Genomic DNA, 14,713 nt, shown 5'->3' on the forward strand with positions numbered 1-14,713 from the left:
CACTTCCAGACTTTATCAATTACTCAAGCATCTTATTAATCTTACTAAGCTCACAGACCGCATCCTATCATTCGTATCTCATTCTTATCAACTCTCTCACATACATACTGTGCATTCCCTGTATTTTCACTGTACACATTCAATCATACTCCTAAATGTATACTTGGCAAGCAGTCTCACACCAGTCAACCTAGGGAAGACATCACATGACACTTAATATGAGGAAAAACAGGCATAAAAAATATTTATTAACTAAAAAAACATAGGGGCCCTTTTACAAAGGCGCATAGGCGCTTATGCATTTCCAACGCATGTCAAATTGAAACTACTGCCCAGCTACCACAAGCAATATGCAGTAATTCCATTTTTGGCATGTGCCCAAAACACGGGGTAGAAAATGTTTTCTATTTTCTATCGCTGGGCCCTTACTCAGCGGTAATCGGCAGTTGGTGCGCGCTGCATGCTTGCCACCCGGTTAGCGAATGAGACCTTACCACTAGGTCAATGGGTGGTGTTAAGGTATGAGGCCAAAAATGGACAGGAGCTGGTTTTCATTTTGCTGCATGTCCATTTTCCGGCACATTAAAAAATCCCTTTATTCCAGGCATGCTCAGGAAATGAACCAGCACACATCCAAAGCACGTGCCTACATCAGTGCAGGCCACTTTTGGGCACGCCTTAGTAAAAGGACCCTATAATTATTTAATTTTGAGGGTTTTTTTTTCAGAATTCCTTCATAGGGAGATGACCTCTATGGTGCTGGTGAAGACAGAGTAGCAGTTGCTGAAAGCAAAGCTGAGCCTTCCTCTTCTGAAGAACACAAATTTCTCTGTGAATGCTCATGCAGGAGAATGTCATGTCCAGGCTGAGAAAGAAAAAAAAGACCAATCAGAATAAATAGCAGGGCAGGCTACTGATCTCAGAGAACCTATTGGCTGCAACCTGGAATCAAGATTTGTCACTGATCACTTGGCATCTGTGGAATTCCTTCCCAAGAAAATTAAGGTCAGAAGAAGACTTGGCTCAGAGTTGTCCTCCTCAATACAAGACAGCCTGCCCAGAAAAACTTTAGAAGAGAGCCAGATGGCCAGATATTATTTGTAAAAGAAAGGGCTAGGTTAGGGAGGGATGAAGATAGAAGCACCTAAGTTATTAGCTGGATTCACTATATTGGCACATAATGGTATTCTAGGATGGGCGCCCTTTTTGGAATAGCACTTAGCACTGGAATCTAAACTCAACTATGAGTGCAAGCATTTACACCAACTGAAACCAGGTGTAAATCCCAGCACACAAGTTGGGCGTGGATCCCCCAAATTCTATAACACTGCATGCATTTTAAAGGAATGCCCTTGACCCGCCCATGTCCCTCCCATCACTACACCCCTTTTTCAGATCCACATGGAAACACTTAGGTGCTATTCTATAACAGGGCGTGTGTGATTCTGTGCCAATCTGCTGTTTTTGGAACATTTCGGCATCTTGCTTCCTTTATCAAGCTGTTCTGCACTTAAACAGTGCAGAAATAGTGTACAACGCTAGGTGCCATATATAGAATTACCCAGTAAGTGTATAGTTTAGGCCACTGAGAATAGTGCCGGCATGGTCAGCACTGAATATGTATTTCAATACCACTATTTAAGCAGATAGCAGAGATGAACACCATATAAGCTCCATTTTACATAAAATGTTAAGAAAGGGATTGAGATATCCAGGTCAAAATGTATTCAATTCCCCCTGTATTTTACAAAAGGCTCTGTTGAATGTAGAACCTTTTGTAAAATACCTAGAGGATGTGCAAGAATGCACATCAATTTACTGGCACATCTAGCAGAAGCAGCAATTTTAGAAATGAGGATGCTGAAAAAAAGTGCTCCCATTTCATACCTTTGCATTGTTGCAGTCTGAAATATGGATTCCTGACTGTAGCAGGACCCCAAGTAGGGTCTACTATCTGGTTAAGGGGTCACTGGCCAGCGGTGAGATCAAATTCACCCTCCCCCCCACAAACATCCACAATATCCTGTAGACAATCCCTGACATCACCACATCATCCTATTCTATGACACCCCTGATACTATCACAGTCCACTCTCCACCTCCTGACACCCCCAGCTCTTATCAGGGGTCTCCCTAAATAGGTAGTTGGGAGCAAGTACAATCCCCAGTCATTCCTGCTCCTTCAAGTACTGAGAATCAAAATGATACCTCTGACCTCTAGTGGTACTACTGCAAAACTACCATTAAGGGCCAGAGATACACTTAACAGAGTAGGAATGACTGGGGATCACACCTGCTCCCTGCTAGAATACCAGGAAGATCCCAGTAAGGGCCAGGAGGTTGTGGGGTGCAGGGATGGGCTCTGATTATGTCAAGGAGGTGTTGGGTGGTGGGGGAAAGGGGTCTGGTAATGGTTTCTGGGGGGGGGGGGGGGGGGGGTTAAGATTGAAGGATGGGGAGATTCCATTGGAATTTGCACCTGTCCCTTACCTGGGAGCTGGCACTTAATGTATGCCTCGGGGCAGGTGCAAAAACCAACACGCAGATTTATTTTTAATATAGTCATTGTCTGCCACAGTAAAGTGGAAAGTTCACATCTATTTGTTAGAAATGTCCAAATGATGCCCAAGCCACACTCTTGCCATGCCCCCTTGAAATCTCTGCATCCTTAAGGGTATGTGTCTAGATGAGTAAATAGTGGCATTTGCGCATCTAGATGCTTTTAAAATAAGTGTCTGAGCACCAGTGCCAGTGCCAGCTCAATAACGGGTCCTGAGGTTTTACGTTTGCTGTAAATTCATTACTTTGTTCATTGGATATACACTGCATATTGCATAGTAAATCAGTTAACTGTTCATCCAGTTTTTAAACTCACTTTCTATGCGAATATCCCATCAGTTCTTTAGGAGACTCAGCTGCTTACAGGACCATTTGATGTATTCTAAAACGGTAGTGGAAAAAACAAGAGTATTGTTTTTTAAAATAGTTTCATTTCACAAGAAAGTTATTCAAAATTATTAAAGGGATAAGATTCATATCAAGTGCCACATTTTCCACAGTCCTGCTTTAACCTTTCTTAAATTCAAATACACACCCTAAATCATGAATTTTAAGAGAGTTCTTCATTGCCCCCATCCCTATTCTGTCATACAATAATGCTCATTAAGAATGAAAGAATATTAAGGTGCATCAGTACCACTTTATAGATGTTTTGGAAAACATAAATGCATGGAATGGAGTCACTGTAGAAATCCTTTTGAGGAAACTTTCAAAGAGGTTATCACACATAAATGGGGCAGCATTAGGGAGACAGGAAGCCAGACCAGGCCAGCTGAGCTACATATCAGGACTTCATTTTGAAATCCTGGCAACTTCTGCACTTGTGAACCTGTAAAAGCTGGCTCTTTAAGCCTACGAAGTAACAGTGTAAAAGTATCTTCAAAGCACTGACAGCTGCAGGATTATCAAAAGGGAAAATCCACAGGGAATTTTTCTTTCAAAATCAGCTAACAGCCTCAAAGAAACAAATTACTCACAAATTGTTTTCTCCACGATATTTTTGCTCTAGTAATTGCAAAATGTTGTGTAAGAGCCCAAGCATTAGGCACAATGATGCTTGCATAGCCCAAAAGCAGATAAATGGAATAACTGGATTGAAGATAATAAGGACCAAGTCAAATTAGTCCAAGTGGCCATACTTAATTGCTGGACTCCTATCCTTAAGTGTTTAGTAAACTGCTCACTAACTGCTTTCTATGACTGTAAGTTACAGTTGCCAGCTGAATCCAGATTCATCCAAAAGGGTTGATATAGTCCTGGGTTTTACCACATTGCATGCAGGGACTTGTAGTTTTGCTTTTCTTAGGGATGCAATAGGGAATCAGAATTACAAGTTTCTACATGCAATGGAGTAACCCCAGGACTGTACCAACCCTATTGTGAGAATCTGGATCCAATCCTGTAGGCTTCTGTTGAGGAATATAAGGTGTTTGAGCTCATTAGGCATGTAGCCAGTTGGATGAATGACAGCAGGCATGCTTTGAATATCGCTAAAGGAAATTTTGCTTGTTGATCAGAAGCCCCTGCTGTTATCTCATTTAAGATGAGTCTTAATGGACAGCTGATTCCTGTTTCTCAGCAGGTTAAATATCTGGGACTTTTTTTTTTTTTGTTTAGAGACTGCCCCACCTTAACCCATATGTGCGACAATTTATGAAAGATTGTTTTTTTTATGTTGTATTTTTTGAAGAAAGTGAAACCAATGTTAGCTAAAGAGAATGTTAGAATAGTTGTACAAAGTTTTATAATTTCAAAAATTGACCATTGTTATACCCTGCTTTTTAGGCCTTCCAAAATCAATTTTTAAATCACTACAGATAGTACAAAATGTAGTAATATGTTTAATTATGGGTGTTTCACGTTTCCAACATATTACCCTTGCTTTGATACAATTGCACTGGCTACCTGTTAGTGAGAGGAATTAGTTTGCAGTTTGTACATCAGGCATTAAAGCAACAAACACCTCACTATTTGATGAGTGTTACAACTTTATATACCATGGCAAACACTGAGACCGGATGCAACACAGATTTTGATGATTCCATGGCTAAAGTTACAGGCCAGTATCCAACATCCCATTTCTAGGGAAACTCATAGAACAAACAGTCTGTGTTCAACTTAATGATTGGCTAGAGAAGAGAAAGTGGCTAGATCCATGTCAATCTGGATTCAGACCCAGTTATGGTACAGAAACGGTCCTCGTATCCCTGCTAGATGATCTTCACAGAAACCGAGACAAAGGATTTGCCTCAATGTTAGTACTGCTTGACTTCTCAGCAGCTTTTGACACTGTGGATCATGATATCATGCTAGCACGACTGACATAAACAGGTATCAATGGGACAGTACTTGCCTGGTTCAGATCCTATCTATCAGACGGGCAACAATACATAATGTTTGGCAGCAACTCATCACCACCATGGACACTGATCTGCGGAGTACCACAAAGATTGATACTGTCACCTATTCTGTTCAATATCTACCTCAAGCCACTGGCTGAGCTGATTCGGTCAATGGACACTCAGTTCTACATCTATGCGGATGATGTGCAGCTACTCATACCCATTGAACCTGACTTACCTACAGCCTTGAATAAACTGATTACCTGTCTAACATCAATTCAATAATGGGCTAAACACAACAAACTTTGCCTGAACCCAAGTAAAACTGAGCTTCTCTGGGTTCCTAACACAAGTGGATACATACCTGACATCAAAATCCCTTTTGGGAAATACAAGCACCCCCTCAAATCACAAGTCAGGAACCTTGGAATACAGTTAGATTCAACATTTACTCTGATTCCTCAAATCCAAGCAACCTTCAAGAGCTGCTTCTACTATTTGCAACAGCTACACTGCCTCTCTCCTTACATCGAGAAGGTAAATCTTATCCCAGTTGTGCATGCCATGATAACATCAAGACTTGATTACAGAGGGAGGTCATATGACGGTAATGGCCTGAGCGGACATCTTTAGCTCGGTTCTCCTCTCCCTTACTTAATTAAACTGTTTTTTGGCGGTGTGAGAGCACGAGATAGCGGAGAGACGGTGTTGATTGTTGCGTGGAGAAAAGTATGACTCTTTTGGTTGGAGATTCCTGAATATCTCGGGCATGCCAACGAAATCTGTGAAGTCAGGCAGAGAAAAGGCAGCGCTTGCTCTGAAAAAAATGGCATCATCCGCCCCGTATGTTTGCTCGCAGCAAGAACTTTCAGAAGACGCAGTTCATGTATCCATGCGGAATTTGTCTCAAATCCTCGATGACGAGTTGGCAAAGCTTAATGCTGGTATGAAGGAGGTGAAAGACTGTGTTGCTAGTCATGCGATAAGAATTCAGCATGTTGAGTAACATGTATCTGGGCAAGAGGACCGGGTGGTGTCGATGGAAGGCTGACTTGGAGTACTGGAGGAGCGGGTCTGCTCCCTGATAAATAAGATGGAGGACCAAGAAAACAGGGAACAAAGAAAGAACCTGCGAATTATTGGTATTCCAGAAGATGTCCCTGATTCTGCTCTAATGGACCTGACTGAGAAATGGCTGCCTCAAACTTTGGGTCTACCATCTGATGTAGGCCCTGTGCAAGTGGAACGCGTCCACAGAATTGGAGTCTGTAAGGAGAATGCTAATAAACCAAGACCGGTTATAGCATGCTCGCTTAATTATGCAATTAAGGCCCAGCTTTTAGCTCTTTTCAAAAAGCAGCGCTCTCTGGAATATAAGGGAACTTGCTTGTTACTGTTCCAGCCAGGACTTTTCAGCTCGTGTGGAGGAAGAACGTAAGCTGCTGGCGCCATATTGTTTTCCGCTATACTCCAGAGGTGTCAAGTTTGCTTTTCAGTTTCCTGCCAAAGTTCGTATTACCCATGATAACCGAACTGTAATTCTAACTTAGGCAGAGGAGCTAAGAGCCATTTTCTGACCTGATTCCTGGTTGTGGTAACGACTGAGCGCAATCGAGTTTTTGTTTAGTTATGTACCGAAGACGTTTGGTCTGAAAACGGAACCGATGCTGATCCTGACCATGCAGAAGTTTTGGTATTGTATGGTTTCTCAGAAGAAGCGCAGGGAGGGTGCTAGACCCTTGCAGGTTACATCAGTGGCCTAAATAACTGTGGATATGACTGCTGGGTACACGGGTCTATGCCTTTGGTGCAGTCACTATCATCTGAGTGTGTTTTTCTTGTTATGCTTTTGAGTAATTGGCAATGTTCATAACGTGTTCTTCTGCATATTTTTTGTTGGTTGGGAGGGTGAGGGAGGGGGGAGGGAGGGAGCATTTCGGCGGCAGAACAGTTAGAGACGTTGTGTCTCTGGGGGGTAGGCAGTGTGTGAGTGGATGGTGCGGGTGGGAAGTGTGGTGGAGATATGGCTGCGGCGGGGATGTTTTGGATGACTATGACTTTGATATATTTGGAAAGGTGGGAGGGGGGTGCTTGGAGGCGGGGTGGGGGAGTGAGTGGTAGAGCTTGGGGATATATGAAGTTTGGGGCAGATGGGTTTTGTTTGGAAAGGGGAGTGGAATCTGGTAGGGGGCTTCCTAATTCCTGTGTCCAGGACAATCTAATAGTTCATATGCATACAATTGGAGCGTACAGGTGCTATCTGTGGGGACGGTTTGGCTGGGATGCCATCTCCCAGGTCAGTTGTAATACTTTCTTTTTTTGTCAACATCTTGTTTGAGTGGAAAGTTGGGAAGAATGTGGGCTGCCACCTTGAATGTTGATGGTATACACTCACCAGTCAAACGCACGAAAATTCTCAATTATGGGAAGTGTTTGAAGGTGGATGTTTTATTACTCTAAGAGACACACCTATCACACACAGAACATGCCAAACTGAAGAAGCACTGGGTAGAAGAACTAGCATTTGCTTCTTATAATAATAGGCAGAGAGGGGTAGCTATTCTTATTTATAAGTCTCTCGACTGCACAAGACACAGGGTTATACAGGACCCCGAGGGGCATTATGTTTTATGGCTGGGGGAGATCCAGGGGTTTCGGGTAGCTCTGTACTCCCATAAGTTTTTTTTCTTTGCTGCTGGCGACTCTGGCCCCCCTAAATGATTATAAGTTAATGGTGGGAGGAGATTTCAATATTTCAGCAGATCCGTTGATAGACTGTAAACCACAAAAACCTAGGGTGAAAGGGGCAGATGGAAAAGGCGTTAATTTTCTGATTTGTGAGTTGGGGTTGTTGGACGTGTGGAGGGTACTTCACCCGGATATCCAGGACTACACTTTTTACTCTCTTGTGCATAAGGTACATGCACGGTTGGATTATATTCTGATATCATCATCATTATTATCCTTGGCACGGGCAGCGAATATAGATGCAAGTGTGGTGTCGGACCATAATTTAGTATGGGTGGATTTGGGTATCCCTAGAGGACCATGCTCGGCTGGTTGGCGAATGAACCCCATGCTATATCAGGATATGGAGTTCCACAGGTTCCTGGGGGAGGAATGGGATTTTTTTTTGAAAGGCAATCAATTTTCAGAGGTAGACCCCATAATAATGTGGGAAGCGGGGAAAGCAGTGATGAGGCAGAAAATTATTGAATACACAAGTCGCGTCCGCAAGCAACGAGATGGAGAGCTACTTAAGCTACTCGAACTTAAAAGGGTGCGAGCTGGTGCCCTGAGGGAGGGTGATCTTAGTGTCACAGATGAGTATTGGAAGCTCAAGAGGCAAATCAATGAGGTGTTAAACCAAAGGGCCCATCAAGGTGTTCAGCTTTATAAATACAATTTGCACCGCTGGGGGAATAAGGCAGGCAAACTCTTGGCGGCAGTGGTCCGGAGTAGAACAGCTAGGAAGCCAATTACTCGCATAAAAGACAAAAATGGCCAATTGTTTACCTCACTTCTAGTACTACTACTTAACATTTCTAGAGTTCTACTGGGGTTACGCAGCGCTGTACAGAGCAACAAAGAAGGACAGTCCCTGCTCAAAGGAGCTTACCTCAGGGGAAAGCATTCAGAAAGCTTTAGTTAACTTTTTTTTTTTTAAATTTTGGTTTTACAATAATAAGCATTACAAGTATATCACTTGATAAGGAAGTATACCAAAACACATTATTTCCAGCCTAAACAGGAGAAGAAAATTATAAATAAGGAAAAAATGAATACATCTTATTAGCATACTTAAAGTCCACAATTAGGGAGTCCAAAATTCTTACTATGGAGAAAAAACAAGGAAATATTATATCATAGAGTTAAATCGAGACGTATTCATTTACAAGCTCAATTAAATTAACTTTAAGAGACCCTTTTTGATGTTATAAAGGAAGACAGTTGCGATGGTTCAAAATACACATACTTTACAGCTTGATAAGTAATCAAACATTTACAGGGATATTTTAAATAAAAAGTTGCTCCAATCTGTAATGTTTCCTGTTTCAGTTGCAGAAAGTTTTGTCTTTGTTTTTGTGTTTCTCGTGCTAGGTCTGGAAATACTCTAATAAGTAAACCTTTAAAGAGCTTTTCACGTTTCTGGAAATATCTTTTTTGTATCCAGACCTTATCCGAGGGCAACGCAAACGTTACTACTAAAGTGGAAGCTGTTACTTGCTGTGTGTCAGAGGTTTTCAGCAGAGCAGAAACATCCAACACTTGAACATTTTCAGGTTCTCGTCTTTGTTGATTATCCTTAGGCCTAACAGGAATGTAAAAGACCTGTACTACTGGTGGAATATGTTCATCAGTTATGTCCAGAATTTCTCTAAAGTAAGAATTTAATATTTCCCTTGGAGAAATCAGCGAATGAAAAGGAAAATTGATAAAGCGCAAATTATTGCCTCTTGAGACATTTTCAAGGAATTCTGATTTCCTCCTCAGGTTTACTATATCTTTAATCATCGTCAATTGTACTGTCTGTGTTTGTTGGAAATCTTTCTCTAATTTATTAACTTGCAACGATAAATTTTTAATCTTAGTGTCCATTTCTCTTACTTTCCCGTGAACCTCAACCATTTCTTCTTTCATTTTTGATATTTGGGGGCATAATGCCTTGCCAAGGTCTGCAATCAGCAACCACAAAGAGTCTAATGTTACTTCTACAGGCTTTTTTTTGAAAAGTTTCAAACAAAATACCCTCTGGCTCACCAGATAGTTGTGTTTTTTCCTTTCCAACCGCTCCTCTTAACTCCTCAATAGATCTCGTAGCGGTGTGTGCAGTAGAAATGGGAATTCCAATACTTCCCATTTCCTCTGGTAAAAGTAGACTTGCCTCCCGCCTCGAAAGATCCGCAGAGACTTTGCTACTCGGATCTACTGGCGCCATTCGCGGAGAACTGCTGCTCACCGGTTGAGGAGGCGGTACCCTTGCGTCGGGGCACAGAGAAACTTCCAGCCCATTGCTCTGCCCACTATCTCCAAATCTGGGTTGAGCTTGTGAGCTGCCGTCCGATGACCTTACTGAGCTTGCAGCCCTCTGTAAGTATTGTAATATTGGACCCGAAGAGGGAGGAATCCTTTGTTGCTGGGAAGCAGTAGCAGCAGCCTTTCCCCTCCTCTTTGGCATTTTCAGTGGCAAAGGAAGTTTGTTTCCACTCAGGAAAACAGAGAGCCCTTCAAACGCGTCCGTCTCAATCAGCAGCCATCTTGGACTCCCATCGCTTTTGTTAACTTTTATAAATCACTGTAGGATGCTGGTCATTGTGATATACAGGAATGAGAGAGTTTCTTTAGAGATTTATAACTGCCGGCATTGAAGTTGGTCCAGTTGGCAAGCTTGAATGCTCCTATCCAAGGCCTGGAAGTACAGCAGGCGGTAAAGAAATTAAAACTGGCAAAGGCACCAGGGCCGGATGGCTTAGGCCTGAATTCTATAACATTTTGGGTACTCAGCTGGTGGGTCCATTTGGGGACCTGTGCCAAGCCCTCTGTAGCCCAGATCAACACACGGGAGCCCTCACCCATGCCATGATCGTTGTGTTGCCTAAGCCTGGTAGGGATGCAGAACAATTGGGGTCTTATCGACCTATATCTTTATTAAATCAGGACATTAAGCTTTTGCAAGTATATTGGCCGCCAGATTGGGCAAAGTGCTGTCTTGCTTAGTGCATAAAGATCAGACTGGGTTTGTACCAGGTAGATATGCTTCTACAAATATATTGTGAGCGCTGAAGGCTATGCAGGCGAAGGGAAAGCTTCTTGGGAATGTGATTATTTCTCGATGCTGAAAGGCGTTTGATAAAATACTATGGGATTATCTATTTTGGGTGCTTCCTAAATTTGGTATTATGGGGGAGTTCTTGGTGGACGTCCAGGCCCTGTACAGAGTTCCCACTGAGCAAATTTTATTCAATGGGTGTCTCACTGATAAGTTTGAATTGGAGAGGGAAATTCGTCAGGGGTGCCCACTGTCCCATATGCTATTTGTATTGTCTTTAGAACCCTTGGCTAGTAAGATTCGTCAGGCCAGGGACCTGGTGGGAATTCGAGTGGGACCTCAAGAATTTAAAATCAATCTCTTTGCGGATGACATGTTGATATTCCTAGAAAAAGTGTCTGGGAGGATCCCTATTTTAGTGGGTCTTATCCAATGTTTTGGCTCTTTTTCAGGGCTCAAGATTAATTTTGACATATCAGAGGCTTTGGCCATATTTGCAGACTGTGATAGCAAACGTTTGCCGGACTTCCCGTTTATGTGGGCCACAGGGTTGCTGAAATATTTGGGAGTATACCTCCACTTGGATATGGATATCATGTATAGGAAAAATGTGAGGGAAAATTTGGAAAATATCAGAACTCTGCACTCGCTGGCGAGAACTCCCCGTCCCCTACCTGGGTCGAGTTGCGCTGGTAAAGATGGTGTTCTTCCCTAAGATACTCTATCCCCTCCAAATGATGCCACTCTGCGTACTGCAGAGAGATGTTATGTTTTATTGAGGGATAATTTCTTCCTTCATTTGGGGGGCGTGTAGAGCCAGAATTGGTTACAACAAACTAATAAGGGATTGCAATGGGGGGGAGTCAACCTTCCAGATCTCCGGCTCTATAATGTTGCAGCGGCCCTTCGGTGGATACATGAACTTCATCAGGTCAATGCAAATTTGCGCCCGAGGGTGTGTGGGAGTTTGCCGATGCCTCTGTCTCGGTGTTCAATGCTTTTCATTGTAGGAACAAAAATATGCATTTGTCCTCATTGGTGCGGCCTTTGAGAGCTGCATGGGATTGGTGGAAGTCTAAGGTGGGGGGTGCAAGGGGACCTTCTCCCTTCTTGGAGATCTTGTGGAACCCAGATTTCGCTGCTAGCCAGGATGGGCCTCCTTTCGGGTTGTGGGTTAAAGGGGGGTGTAGGTATGTGGGGCAACTGGTGGCCTTGGGTAGTGGACATTGCCCTTCCTTCTCTCAGTGCCAGTCAGCTTGGAATATACCACACAAATATTTGTTTTCCTTTTTACAGCTCCGGCACTACCTTGAGTCTTTACGGGGGCCAGAGGGCACCTACACAACCTTTACTGCCTTGGATACTGTTTTTATGCAAATGCCGCCCAACCACAATTCATTATCTATGTGGTATAAACTTGGGAAGGAACATAGACTTTCCCCTTTTTTTACGCAGCTAGCAGCAGAGTGGAGTGCATGGTTGGGGCTGGAGGTTTCAGTTAAGGAACTATCACGGTGCTTTAGTTTGGCCTTCTGAGTCACCCCTAATGTAAATCTCCATGAGATACAATTTAAAATTTTGCATAATGCCTATATCACTAGAAGTAAGGGCAGAGCCACAGGCCTGTGGCAGTCTGATATGTGTGATAGATGTGGAGTGAGCTGGGGCTCTCTGGTTCACCTCTTCTTGGAGTGTGTGGTGCTTCAGAACTTCTGGCCCAAGATCATAGCGATACTGGAAGACATTTTGGATGGTTCGCATGAATGGTCCTATGGGGTCTTGCTAATGGGCTCGGATGTTGACTTGGTTGATCAGGGTTTAAGCAGTTACTCTTGTAAACTTGTCTTGTTAGCATTAATAATAGCCAAGAAAGTAATTCTATAACACTGGACTAGCCAGCTTGCTCTCCCCTTGGAGCAGTGGTATACTAACATGAGGCAGATGGCTGACTGGGATGGATGGAGACCATGTGAGTTGCCCTGGCGGGTCTATCGAGAATACAGGGATTTGTGGAAACGCTGCGTGGAAAGGCTGTATGTGACATCTTCTACTAATATGCCTACTGTATGAGTCCTGGACATGGGAAGGGGGGGGGGGGGGCGGGCTGGGTAAGGGAATGGGGGTGGTCGCTTGTACTTCATTTATTACATAATGTAAAATCACAAGTGGTCCGATTTGCAGGGTCTTGTAAACATATACAATTATAGCTAATTTCATGCCTTATTGTTATAAACAAACTTTCTGTCTGTACGGAAAATATTTGTGCTGGATGCCTGTTCTTTGTGACACTTGTTAATAAAAAGATTAAAAAAAAAAAAAAAGACTGGATTACTGCAATGCACTATACAATGGTCTGACTACAAAGGGCCTGTACCAGCTCCAGTTGATTCAGAATGCAGCAGCAAGACTCATAGAAGGTTGCAAGTGGCGTGACCACATCACACCATTTTTGCAAAACCTTCATTGTCTACCAGTACAATACAGGGCTATGTCTGATCTTCAAGGTACTGAAAAGAAATGACCCCAAGTACCTGAAAAACAGGATGATCCTCCACACACCGCCAAGGACACTAAGGTCCTCCCAAGGACTTTCATTAACTTCACCCTCTCCAAAAGACATTACACAATGTGATACCCGCAAGTGAGCCTTCTCCAGAGTAGCCCCCACAATCTGGAATGCACTGCCTGAAAGGCTCCTCTTAACACAAGACTCTCTACTTCAAGAAGCAGGTGAAAGCTTGGCTCTTCAACCAGGCCTTTAATGGAAGAAGTAACAAACTTGTTAGTCTCACTCACACACACAAGGAGTGTCTCGGGCTGCACATACTGCAGCAGGACATGTTTATCCACTCCTACCCTAGCTGAGATAATATTTAACCATCTCTCTCACCTCATGTGCAACTTTCTTTAAATCAATCACCTTACTTTCTAACTCTTCCTACTTTCTTACCTATCCATATGTTACATCTTTGCTTTACCCTTCACTATCAATTATAATGTTCTATTACATATTGTGTTGACATTGTAAGTAGTATACCGTGCCATACTTTGTATTATTTTGAATATTTTTACTGCTGTAATTGCCTATTGCTCATGTTTGATCTATTCTTACTGTAGATCACCTTGAGTGAATTCCTTCAAAAAGGCAGTAAATAAATCCTAAATAAATAAATAAATAATTTTCTTCCTGCAGAGACGAGAAGGTGTGCCTTTTTGTTTGCTGGTCCTAAGGGATGGAACCACCTTCCTAGGTATATTCATTTACTGTCTGATACATCCAGATTTAAAAAGCAGCTTAAATCTGTGCTTTTTCTGCATGCATATGGTCTTGAGGCATAGAGGAAAAAAAGGGTAATGTTTCCATATTTCTGTTTCAGGCAAAAGCAATTGTGAAAGAAAGAATTACCTTTGTTAGAAAAGTAATCAATTTTGGTGAAGTCAATGCTGTTGTCAAGGCTTCTCGAACCTAAAAGTTACAATAAAGATTAAAATGTTAAGTGTTTTCTTACAAGCATTCCTTAAAATTCACCAAAGCTGAAGAACATCAGTTTGCACAACCAGAGCTATGTAGCTCTGGTAATAACGGTATAGCTTAGGATAATTAGAGGAATGAGTGATATAAGAAGAAAGAAGCTGCAAATATTCTCAGTAACATTCAGAACACGATGAAAATAACAGTTCTGTTAGAAACCTCATGGGACTACATTACATAAGAGGATCACATAATTCCCCTCAGCATGTATGGACTGATAGTCCTACCTTTCATGAGAAACTAGATCAACAGGTCACAGATCAGAATACAGAAATTGCATCCATGTATTATCAGAATTCCTCATCTTGTTCACAGACAGATCCTCAACTAATATAGAATAAGAGGGTAAAGGCATTTTCCCATATATGTAGCAGTATAAATGTGTACAATATTTCTTAGAACATTATCCCAGGTATACACGTATGCAGAATGACAAGACTGTATTTACTTGTAGTGCTGTCAGTATAGGCATGCCGTGGGGCAGAATTTGGAAAAGCACAGTGAGAATTAG

At 42.5% G+C, this 14,713-nt stretch overlaps 1 protein-coding gene across 1 annotated transcript in view; it reads right to left on the reverse strand.

Annotated features, from left to right (window-relative positions):
- Nucleotides 1-380: 380 nt before the first annotated feature.
- Nucleotides 381-14,713, reverse strand: part of ADGRF4 (adhesion G protein-coupled receptor F4) — a 71,585-nt gene continuing 57,252 nt past the window's right edge. The window contains exons 7-9 of the mRNA XM_030198791.1: nucleotides 14,077-14,136; nucleotides 2,875-2,940; nucleotides 381-865 (exon numbers count right to left, since the gene is read on the reverse strand). Coding sequence (XP_030054651.1) covers nucleotides 2,911-2,940; nucleotides 14,077-14,136 — 90 coding nt within the window. The 3' untranslated portion in view covers nucleotides 381-865; nucleotides 2,875-2,910. The remainder of the gene's footprint in view (nucleotides 866-2,874; nucleotides 2,941-14,076; nucleotides 14,137-14,713) is intronic.

The sequence above is a fragment of the Microcaecilia unicolor genome, chromosome 3, assembly GCF_901765095.1.
Source record: "Microcaecilia unicolor chromosome 3, aMicUni1.1, whole genome shotgun sequence".
In the NCBI taxonomy this organism is placed as follows: Eukaryota; Metazoa; Chordata; class Amphibia; order Gymnophiona; family Siphonopidae; genus Microcaecilia; species Microcaecilia unicolor.